The sequence below is a fragment of the Stegodyphus dumicola genome, chromosome 9 (genome assembly GCF_044657685.1).
Source record: "Stegodyphus dumicola isolate Sdum_Otavi_A_Nest chromosome 9, ASM4465768v1".
Taxonomy (NCBI): Eukaryota; Metazoa; Arthropoda; class Arachnida; order Araneae; family Eresidae; genus Stegodyphus; species Stegodyphus dumicola.
In genome coordinates this window covers 16,449,157-16,460,987 of record NC_140776.1, presented here as the reverse complement: position 1 = coordinate 16,460,987, position 11,831 = coordinate 16,449,157, and the positions used below count along the sequence as shown (strand labels likewise).

Here is an 11,831-nt window from a genome sequence, read left to right as displayed (position 1 = left end):
ATCTACGCCAGCACGTAGCCGCCGTTATACGTAAATTGTTACGGCGGCTAAGTGCTGGCGTTGATATTTAAGCATTTTCGTCTTTTTGGACTTCTGAAAGAAGTGCTTCGATGCTTGTTGATTAATGCGGACATTCAGCTAGGCTCCACGACGTGACTTCAGAGACTTGATGCTGATTTTCCATCGATACTCTGTTGTTTCGTTGCAAGGAGATGCTTGCACAAACACATGATTATGTCCAAACTAACGTTTTAATGCGTAGCAGTAAGTGCCTTACTGCTACGCACTTGTGCATCTTCCTGTAAAATCAAGTTTGTCTCTGAGAGGATTTGTTGACTCATGTTTTGAACTGGTTTGGTATGTCGCACAAACTTTGTATAAATTAATCTAATTCTGTAAAAAATATTTTCTCTGAATCTACCAAAAAGAAGGATAATGGCATTTTTCGACGATTCATAATATTGAATTCGCAGGCTGTTTTAATTCTCATTTCTGGAAAATGAAATTATTATGATTTCCACATCTTATTATTCGATAGCCGAATGCATCAGAGCTTTCAAAAATTGATACCTGCTATAACACCCGAAAATCAACAAAAGAAATTACGAAAATTTATTATTTTCGCGTATTTATTTACTGACAATGATTTGGTTAATTTAAATACCGGTCATATTTTATATATATATATATATATATATATATTCTCATTTATCATTGCTGTAAAACTTTGCATTATTTTAAACATAGTGGAATTATGAAAATTTTTAAATAAATTTAAAACGGTAACAATTCATCTTTACTAAACCTAGTACATCATAAATGTCCATTTTTACACATAATACTTTTAAATATTATTTTCATTAAAAATTCAATACTGTGTAACACTCAAGTTTTTCAGTGACGCAGTACAATCATCTGTATAACCAATATATGGAGGAGAGATCCGCGTGTATTATAGGTAAAAAGTCTTGTGCACTGAGTCTTTAACAATGAACAATTTAATGGACGGCTAGGGCTGTCAGAGCTGCTTGTTGACATTCAGGAGGCATGGCCACGCGAAGGGAATTATTTCCTAAAAATAAAAATAATATTGTACAGTATGCAAATAATGACAAATAATTAACAAACAATTATTGAAATAGAAAGGTGAACAGTTAAAAATTCCCGCACGAGGAACAATAAAAAGGTTTGTACAGCGTATTCTAAAAACAAAGTTAGGATAATAAAATATGATTTGATTTTTTAACATGATCTTTTCCTACAATGGGATATTTCTTCCAGTATATCGGCAGTGCACTTAATACCTATGAAAAAAAGTATTTAAGGTTTATAAATTATTAATGGATATCAGATATACCATTCTTTAAACTAAAGAATTAATGGAAATTTCTCTGAGTACCAAATGAAATGAAAATGTTTTTAATTTGCTGTTGTATCTGAAATTAAAAGGATTTATTGTTTGTTTTATATTTCGCATTTAATTTTTAGCATTATTTCATTCTTCATTATGTTATTCAGAAATACGGTTATTCTGTTGGACTGTTTATGCTAATGCTCACTTGTCTAACCTTATAGTCACCCCACGATCTCTTGGCAAGTATAGAAGTTTATGTTTTATTCCTATTAAATTTTTCTGCGGCATTTACTGCCTTCATTAGCTAATGGATTTCCTTGAGTGTGATTCTTGTGTGTTTATACCGCAACTCAGCCTCTATGCTTGCCGCAATCTTGTAGTTATTTAAATGTGCAGCTAGAGTGTGTAGTCTATATCAGGCCTACTATGTACTGATATATTCTCGTAAACTGATATTCTGGTAAATAAGGGTTAGTTTTCCTATCTTGGGGTACTTTAGACCTTTTGAAAAGCTACAGTCTATGCAAATTCTTATAAAACTTGCAATTACCCCCTTTTTTTCTCTCAAAGAGTTAGTATGGGAAGGCATTACCAGTTTACCTATGGTACATCGCTGGTGTCCCCCATACTTTTACCTTTACCTCCTTTACCTATCTTGGGATTCCTTTACAGATTGCGGCAAGAAGAATAATTCACTTCGCAAAATTCTTAATTTTTACTAACCTATTTTGCTTTTCGGTTCTCCATTGTGCTCAAGCGGAAAAAAAAGAGTTTTGTTCATTAAATAATTTTAAAAAAGTGCGTAAAACATATTTGGCGTTATTATCGTCTATAACAAATATGCTAAATTTCAAAATGCGCTAACGCTTATGTATATATTTCGAAATTTTAAACAAAAAACTACTTTTCGGCAGCATTTGAATACATGTGCTTTAAGGTGATGTTAAGAATTTTATAAGTTACAATTCTGAAAATTTTTCAAAAATTTATAAAAATTAGTAAAAAAATAAAAACTGTAAAAATAAATCAGAAAATAGCTGCGAATTGCATTTGACTTGAACCTAAATTTCGAATTGGGAAAGAAGGACTCCAGTAAGCTTAATAAAAACACAGGTATTATTAAATATACTAGTATTTCAAATCCAATTAACATTGAGGAGCTAAAAAATTTGAGAGCTAATGTTTAAAAACTACTCGTGCAATTTTTACAAAACTTGGAACTTTGCCATAATGTTAGTGGCAGAATCTAAATTTAGAAAAAATCGTTATGTCATTTCAGAAAAAGTTCAATTTTGTATCAGAATGCCTAGGTTAGAGCAATGATATATATAAATCTGGTACATATCCTGAGCTTTCGAGACATCAAAAACGTAATTTATTTAATCGCCGCAGTAGTATAGAAGATATATAATTGTCCCCGTTTTTTATTCGGAGTGTATCTCAAATTTGACTTTTCACACTATCTTTTCACCTTGGAAAAAGGGGGGATGAAAACAAGACTAGTAAAGTAGACATGTCCGTCCTTTCAAACAGAGAATACTCTAATAGTTATTAATTATGCCTTACATTCAGGAAAATGTTTGGTATGAGGCACCATTAGATACACATTCCTTTGACATATAGCTTCTGCATATCCCGTAGTTTTATCATAGTCTTTATAGAGGTTTTAATGCTCGAGGCATTAAAACCTTAATCAAACCATATCTTCGCAGCCTTCGTTCAATTCTCTCACCTGCCGAAAACATCTGATCCCTAGATGCAGATAGGGTGGCATGACGATCAAATAATATTTATATATTTTAATGACAATACCCACCAGCAGTACGGCTGGCCTAGAACTGGATTACAGCAACCATAACTACAATCCAAAGCCTGTTCGATTTCATGCCCAGGCGTATAGCGATTGCTGTTGCCAAATGCATACGCTCGGGGTACGTATGTCACAACTCTCTGCAGTTTTTATCATTTCATGCTTTGATTATAATTTGTATTAAAATTAATATGATTTTGGTAGAGACGTTTCAATAAGGAAGTAGGAATTTCAATAAGCAGCAGCGTACTTCTATAATTGCAAAAGGGAAGTAGTTTGTTAGTAGCTGGTACCGCAAACAAAGTTAGACGCACAACCAAGCCCAACCCCTACTTAGAACCTGCGTATTAGGCGGGAGGTGGGTCTGTCAGGCAGAGAAATAGTCCCTCGAGAGTTAAGAGAAATCAATACAGTGCCGCCTCGTCCCACAGTGACGAGCGACAGATCAAAACGTACTCCCATTCTTATGGCTGAACAAGTCGGCCGGTGTCACCACTCCCGGCGAACTGAGACCACCATGAGGTGTGTCCCTTTAAGCCTGGAGATTTGATTTGTCGTAAAACTGCCAGCATCAGTATACACGAGCAACTCCAGACTGAAGGATTGACATGGAATACGGTGTTATACAACGGACTAGCCGTCGCATCGCTACCATTATTCCAAAAGATACTGTCATCACGATGGCAGGAAGAATAGACAGGAAGATTTACTTACAACATCTTTTTAATACCTATTCTCAAGAGGCTCAAATACAACCAACTCTTCCTCTAGGCCTGTACCAACCACGGGAAATTTCCAGTGTATTACAGACGATTCTTCAGACGGGACGTCAACTGTTCTTGCGGTTTTTGCGGGGAAGACGAGAGTGCACTTCTTTAAATGCTCCCCTGCCCTTTGACAGAGCACCTTTGGCAGCAGTTCTTTCCTTCCGACTACATCACATATCCTGTAAATAGACTGTTCACGGACTATTACTGCAACAAGGGCATCTTAGAGATAATGAAGCAAGTGAATGAAATAATTATATCCTAGAACTAAAGATTAATATAAAATGTAGAGAGGCGGCCTAACCGTCAGATTGCTAGCAATGACTAGGATGACTTCTTAACCCTGTAGTGCCATTAATTTAAATTGGCAGAACAGGTTAAGTAAAGTGACTATACCATAGCATGAAATTATACGGAATACATGTCAAGTGGCAAGCCACGGTCGCTCCGGAGACCACCAGCTTGAGGACTTATAACTATGCCCCCTTTAGTCCAACGGTATAGGCGATCTTCTCTTGGGATTCTGGAGCTGCCAGGCTCGTAATTATGTTCCCCCAGAGTGCTAATGCCATGACAAAATACCAAGAAAGTATAAACACATCAGGAGGAAAAATGGAACAGAAATCTTTCAGTTAATTATATCCAAATTAAAACTTTTATCACTGAAGAATAACAAAAGGTAACTAGGTCCGTCTATCTAAAATAATCAACTTCATCATTCTTAATCTAATATTTATAAAATAGTCTTGATTTCTCATGCATTTGTCTTTATCCAGCCACCATATAATCCGTCTCTTTTTTGTCTCAGTTATGTTGCTGTCATATGTGGAACCCGTATGTGGAATTGTTGATCATTTGGATGCAACCGACTTGCTCTCTGTAGTTCAGAAGATCCATTCAAACCTTAAATCATCACTTAAAGAAAAAATATTTAATTCTATATCGGTTAATACAGAGATAAAACACACCATAAAATGCTAATAAAGTTGCTTATTTACTTTTTTATTCGTATTTTTAAAACGCTGAAAATTTTATATTTCATTGACAATCATTTACTTTAGAATCTGAGTTTTAGGATGTTAAGTCGTGACTAAGGCTTACTCATTCAAAGCTGTTATGTTCGACCGGTCAGTGCTATAGGCCGTATGTTAAAGATTATTTTATAATTCTCTGAAGAGGAGACAGCAAGCTTACTATATATGAGACAAGAACATATGAAAAATACATTGCAGAATAAAAATGTGATTAAATATTGTCGCTTTCGAACGTTTAGTCTTCGATCTGATTAACATGTACATTTTGTTCTCATTTTTTATTTAACAAATCTGAATGTGAAGAAAATGCCTCGTTTGTCCATTTTAATACCATTGTAATACGTCCATTTTAATACCATTATATTGTTATGAATTTTATACATATGTAAATAATTTTAGCGAAATTATGCATAGAACGTAAGATTTCTGGCATATTATAACATGAAATATCTGAAAAGAGTGAAGCTTTGCCAGAAGAATAAAGGGACAGTCCATTTACTTCAATTCTCATCTCCCCAAAGATGTGATAACGCCCAGCTGAAGAGGATTTTGGAAACAAATTTTGGCGCCAAATTTGACAATATATCGCCAAATGTCGCCAAACTTGACGATCACTTGACGACATTTTCATCTGATACCTGTATAACTGTATAGTCCAATACGTATACAAAGTAATTGCAACTGTATCCAGCCCCATGTAACTATAAATGTCTATAGCTTCTAGCAATTTATATAAATCGAAGGTACTAGAAATTTCTCAGCGGTCTGGGGGAAAAATACTTTACACTGGTGAGAGCATCAGTTCCTTATTTTCATTTCGAGTTGATTTTGCAGTATTGAGAGATCTCCATGGGAGCTTCTTTCTTCAGATACGCTTTCTGTTGCATTGTGTTTAGCGTTCTTATTAGTTCGAAGATTATTGATTGTGCTGTGTCATACTGAAAATATGTCATACTATGTCATACTAAGCTGTACGAATACTAGCGTCAAACGTTATTGAGCTGTAAAGTGTTTCTTTTGGGAAAATTTTATAGAGCCGCAAGCACGTAACAGTGCTTAACAATCCTATACCTGAGCGTTCAGTGTTTTTTACTTCCTTGTAAGAAGTAAAAAGGAAGTATTATAATCGCGAAAAGTTTCAGGCATCATATTTCAACGCAAATATCCGTTTTCACAGCTATCGAATGCAATTTAACCATGTTTCTGAGTGACATCTGTACGTAAGGACAGGATAAAGGACTCTTTTCCCCCAAAAAAATTGTAAAACTAATTTAAAATGAATTCTAAAAGAATTTTCCGTGGCGTCTGTTCGTACGTATATACGTACGTATGTATCTCGCATAAATCAAAAGCGAGTAGCCTCAGAACGTTGTAATTTTGTATATAGGACTGCTATAACATGTAGATGTGCACCTCGTATTTTGGTTGCAATCGACTGCACCAAAAGTATATATATATATATATATATATATATATATATATATATAAGGTTTTTATGTCTTTAGTAAATCTCTATGCAATATTTTTAGAATTATCAAAAACTTATATGTTGTTCAAGTGACGCTAAGCCTAATAATTTTTCCAATGGTGGCCATTGCTTGCTTACATTTGAAACAGCAGAATAGTAGATTTGTTGCTAATCTAGAGCAAGTAAACTTCGCAATAACAAAGATAACGCCTTCTTTTATTACTGCGAATTAAATCATGCTTAATCCATTCTGGAATTTATTCCAGGGAATATGTGTTTAATATTTACTTAATAATTTTCAATACATAGATCTTGAATTTTAATGTATTTTTGCCTTGTCGTGATGTGAGAACTGAATTTATTGAATGAGAAATACTGAATCGTCTTTGTAAAACTGTTTCTTTTTTGTTGTTTTTGTTGTTCTTTGCTTAATTTGTTTTATATATCGCTTTAGATTTATTATAGTATTTGAATAGAACATGTGATAATGATTAGATGATATAAATTTTGTGCATTCTGAGTTATAATATGAACGAAATATAACGCTGTTAAGTGAACCTAGCGCCAGAGTGTCGCTGTGGTAAACAAATATAGTGAATTTTAAAGAGTGAATTTATTCTATTGCTGTTTATGCGATATCGACGAAGTAGATTTAATTCAATCCAATAAGTTTGATAAATGAAATTCAAGAAAAATTGATATAATTTAAAATTCCGTACAAGAAAGTCATGTGGTTCACACATCACATTTTTAAATTATGTTTTCCTGTTTTAACAGTTATGCTAAATGTGAATAATATATACACATTTACAAAAGGTATACATAAAGAAATGTTTACTGCATTAATTTGAATTGTCATTATTTATATGCATAAGATTAGCCTTATATTTATTCGTTTCACTCTGGCAAAAACATTTTGGTCGTCAAAATGTTTTTGCTAGAGAGACTGCTTTCCCACAGTCTTTGGTTTTCAGATTTCGAATACGATTTCAGAGTATACGTTTATTCTGCTTGGCCATCCGAACTTTCTTTACACAAAAATGTACAATAAATGGAAAATTGTCAAATATTAGAATAAATTGTAATTAGACAAGTTATTATACTTGAATTAAAAGTTTCAGAAGGTTTTAAATATTTTATTTAGGAATTTGCATAAAATATGCTAACACGATTATATTTTTTCCACCGCAGGTTTTTAAATTTTTATTGTATAATTAGAAAATTGAAATTCAATTATTTTTTTTTTTTAGAAACAAGGATCCGTAAGCATGTCTGAAAAGAACTTTCTTACATTGGCAGTCCAGCTGAAACTTTCATGAAGACGTACGTCGGCAAATTTTTATTAATGAAGTAATAATTTGATATATTTTTATATAAGAGAAAATGTGTTTTTTTTTATATTTAACATATACTAAACTGGTCTGGAAAATGGAATATATAGATACGATCGTATTTCGAAAGATGCGGGTAAGAAAAACGGATAGAATTTAAAACAGCAATTCGGAATTATTGTTATCCTGCGAAACATAAGAGCGTTACTTTAATTTCCGTAATGTGACGTGCGTAACGGATTCTCACCCTGCTGCCATGCAGAAAAAATGTTTTCCTTAATTTTTTAGCCCCCCAGGGGGAATGCGATTCATACCAGTAGTCTTTTTTCTTTTGCATGCGCGAGAGCCTTGTGAAATTCAGAGCGAGTTAGTTGATCCATCTCAGAAAGAACGTCGGGTGCCGTCCAGTACTATCTGAGTTTAAACGTGGTCAACTAGCGGTCATTTGCTGGTCGCATCCCGTGTGGAGTTGGACCTTGTCGTGGTCTGGGGGCTCCCTCGCAAGAGGGTCTAAAGCAACTCCACCCGCTAAGTAACAGTTCCGGTGAGAACCCCAGGGTACCGGTTCTGTGAACAGCAGCTACCACGTAAGTTGGGCCCTTAACGGTTCACGTGGTAGTCCCTTAGAGCTAGGTCACAATCCCTACACCCCTCGTACGAAGTACAAGTACAAGGTACGATGACGGGAAAAACGAGATCCAAAGATTCCAAAAGAGAAGCCGGAGGGCCCTCTGAGAATCACTCAAACAGACCGGAAGGTCCCGTCAGCGAAGTGCAGTCGGATAAGGATCCAAACACGGAGCTAAGCAGTCAAGAAGGTCCTGACAGCGGATTGCAGTCAGTAGCAGCTCCACAAACAGTTAGGACAGATTCACAGTCAGGTCATGAAGACAAAGTAATGGAAGATTCTCCGAATCTCTCCACGATGAAAGAGGCGCATAATTGCCTAATTAACCTAGAGGGACTTTTGGCCAAAGAGCCAGTCTCCAAAAAGATTGCACACAAAATCAGAGATGAGTTTTTAGGGCTTCTTAACTTAGTCACAAAGCAGAACTTGAGGATAGCACAGCTAGAAGGCCAAGTGGAGCAGACACAACATCTTGAGGATTACGTCCAGGGGCTCGTTGCTTCTGAGAAGAAGACCTTCGCGGGCGCAGTCAGATCCAGATCCAGATCGGCAAAAAGAAACCGACCAGTGTCCAGACGACCCATATCCAGAAAAAGAGACGATGCCCAAGAACACGTCCTGTTAGTGTATCCCAGACACGGAGTGTACATCAGAGGAGCTAAAAACTAAATTAGTGAACTCTATTAACCCTACAAAATTAAAGATAGGAGTTAAAAATGTTAAAAAGATAGGAAAAGGAGGAATATTAATAGAAGTCGCGAAACAAGACGATCTCGCCATTCTAGATGAAGCTATAAAAGAAAACAGTAAAACCAAAAATATGATGGAAACAAAACTACCGACAAAGCGAAACCCGCGTGTCATAGTCTATAATGTACATAAAGACATAGAAAAAAATACCATAGTTAAACTTATCAAGAAACAAAATGACGGATTTGATGAGGCAGAAATAGAAGCACTTTTCTCAATGAACTCAAAACATGGCCAACACTGGGTTCTCTCAGTCGACCCGGCCACATTCAATAGGCTACAAAACAACCCAAAACTGAACATAAAATGGTCTCGCCATAGTGTAAAAGAATATCTTAAAGTTTCCCGTTGCACAAAGTGCCTGGGATTTAATCACAGTGCTAAAAACTGCACAAGCCAGCGAGTCTGCGCAGGCTGCGGAGAACAAGAACACGAAATAAAAGAATGCAGTCAAAAAGAAAGACAATGTGTTAACTGTCTACTAGCAAACAAAAAATTTAATGCGGGTTATAGTCCCACTCACGATGCTCGAAGCTCAAAGTGCCCATGCTATATAAGAGAACTGAACAGACAAATAAGCCGAACAAACTATGGACTGTGATATAATACAAATTAACTTACAGCACTCTCGGAGTGCTACAGAGAATCTAAAGATTAATTTAGCGGATAACACGAGATTCAAAATAGCATGCGTACAGGAGCCGTACTTAGTCAAAGATAAAATGTACGGTCTCCCCTCAGTCTACAGAAGATACCATAACGCAAAGAATGCAAAAACAGCAATCATAGTGACAGACACTAATCTGCCAGTATGCGAGATATATAGCGACCCATTAGCGGTAGCTATACGAATAGAAACCGCAAACCCGTTTCTGATCGTATCAGCCTACGGTCCACCTTCCCAAGAATTGGATGGACTCCTCACCACACTCCAAAAATTAGTTATGGAGAGCGACCTGACAGCAATCATATGTGGGGACTTTAATGCAAAGCATCCCATATGGAGCCCCTCACACGCAGATCCCAGAGGCATAAAGGTTTGCGAATTTCTCGCAGCCACGGGATGCACAGTAATAAACGACGATAAGACCATCCCAACATTCGCAGGAGCAAGAGGCAACTCCTGGGTTGACCTCACCTTGCATAAGCAAAGAAATGAAAACTTCCAAATCTCGAACTGGAGAATAGACGACAGCGAGAACGGAAGCGACCACAACAATATCCTCTTTGAGGTATGTATCGGTCCTCAGGATATCAAAAAGAGCCTAAGAATACACGTAGAGCGCACAGACTGGCTAGAATTCAGACAAAAGATTTTCCAAAGTTATCAACCAAATAAGATAACATGTAACGCAGACATAGACAAGCACATCGCTCAAGCCACGAAATTGTTGCAAGATACATATGAACGAACAAGAAAGAGCAAGGGAACCGGCCCCTTAAGGGCAAGATACACCCCATGGTGGACGGAAGATATCCACCAACTAAGAAAACTAGTCAGAGCGCTAAGAAAACGATTCCAAAGAGCGCCTAGCGAAGACAGAGCCTACTATAGGCAGAAATACAAAATATACGCGGCGCGGTGCAAAAAACTAATCTACCGCACAAAGAGACAATACTGGGACGATTTCTGGGAACAAATAACGATGAATACGCCGTTTGGCACATTCTTCGAAATTGCTAGAGGCAAGAGAACAGGTCCCCTCAAAATAAGCCGAATAGAACGTGAAGATGGCTCCTTCACAAACAGTCTGGAAGAAGCAATTACGGAAATAATTTCCTATCACTTCCCGCAGGACGATTTAACAGAAGACAATGAAACTCACAAAGCGATAAGACAGGATTCAATAATCCCGCCAGAAACAGATGACGACCTCCCCTTCTCGATAGCCGAAATCAGAGCCACTATGGCAGCGGTCAAGAAAAAGAAAGCCCCAGGATTAGATAATTTATCCATAGGTGCAGTAGAAGAACTACGCCTAGCAAATGAAGTAGGCTTCCAAGACCTTTTAAATAACTGCCTTCACAGAGGATAGATACTTCCCGACCGAATGGAAGAACGCAGAACTCGTGCTCTTCCCCAAAGAAGGGAAGGATAAGACGAAAACCAACGCTTACAGGCCGATATGCCTACTCTCTGCCTGGGGCAAAGTCCTAGACAAGCTAATCACGCAACGGCTCACCTACCATCTCGAGCACAATAAACTACTAAATGAAAATCAATTCGGGTTCAGACAACGCCGAAGCACGGTGGACGTAGTCGACCAATTGCAGAAAACAATACTTAGAAACAAAGCGAATAACCTACACACCTGCGTCATCTCGCTGGATGTTGCTTCGGCATTTAACCAGCTATGGTGGCCGGGGTTGAAGACCAGACTAAAAGAACTAAGATGCCCGCAAAATCTCTATCGAATTATAGACAACTACCTATCTAATAGACACGTCACCTATATCAGAGACGGGGTCAATATAAGAAAGAGCTACCAGAAGGGAGCACCGCAAGGATCAAACATAGGTCCAGTCCTCTGGAATATAATGGCATACACCGCCCTTCAAATAGACTTTGAGGGCACTGCAAGCATCCAAGCCTACGCTGATGATTTTATACTAATCATCGCCGGAAGCAATAGAACAATAATAGAAAAAACGCAGCTATGGCCCTTACCAAGCTAACCAACTGGAGCGA

At 37.0% G+C, this 11,831-nt stretch overlaps 1 protein-coding gene across 3 annotated transcripts in view; it reads right to left on the bottom strand.

The window, feature by feature from the left end:
* Positions 1-773: 773 nt before the first annotated feature.
* The window catches only part of LOC118184793 (cell adhesion molecule Dscam1-like), a 1,226,874-nt gene continuing 1,215,816 nt past the window's right edge, over positions 774-11,831 (bottom strand). For all 3 annotated transcript variants that reach the window (XM_085823248.1, XM_085823249.1, XM_085823252.1), the window contains one exon: positions 774-1,072. In XM_085823248.1, coding sequence (XP_085679374.1) covers positions 999-1,072 — 74 coding nt within the window. In that variant the 3' untranslated portion in view covers positions 774-998. The remainder of the gene's footprint in view (positions 1,073-11,831) is intronic.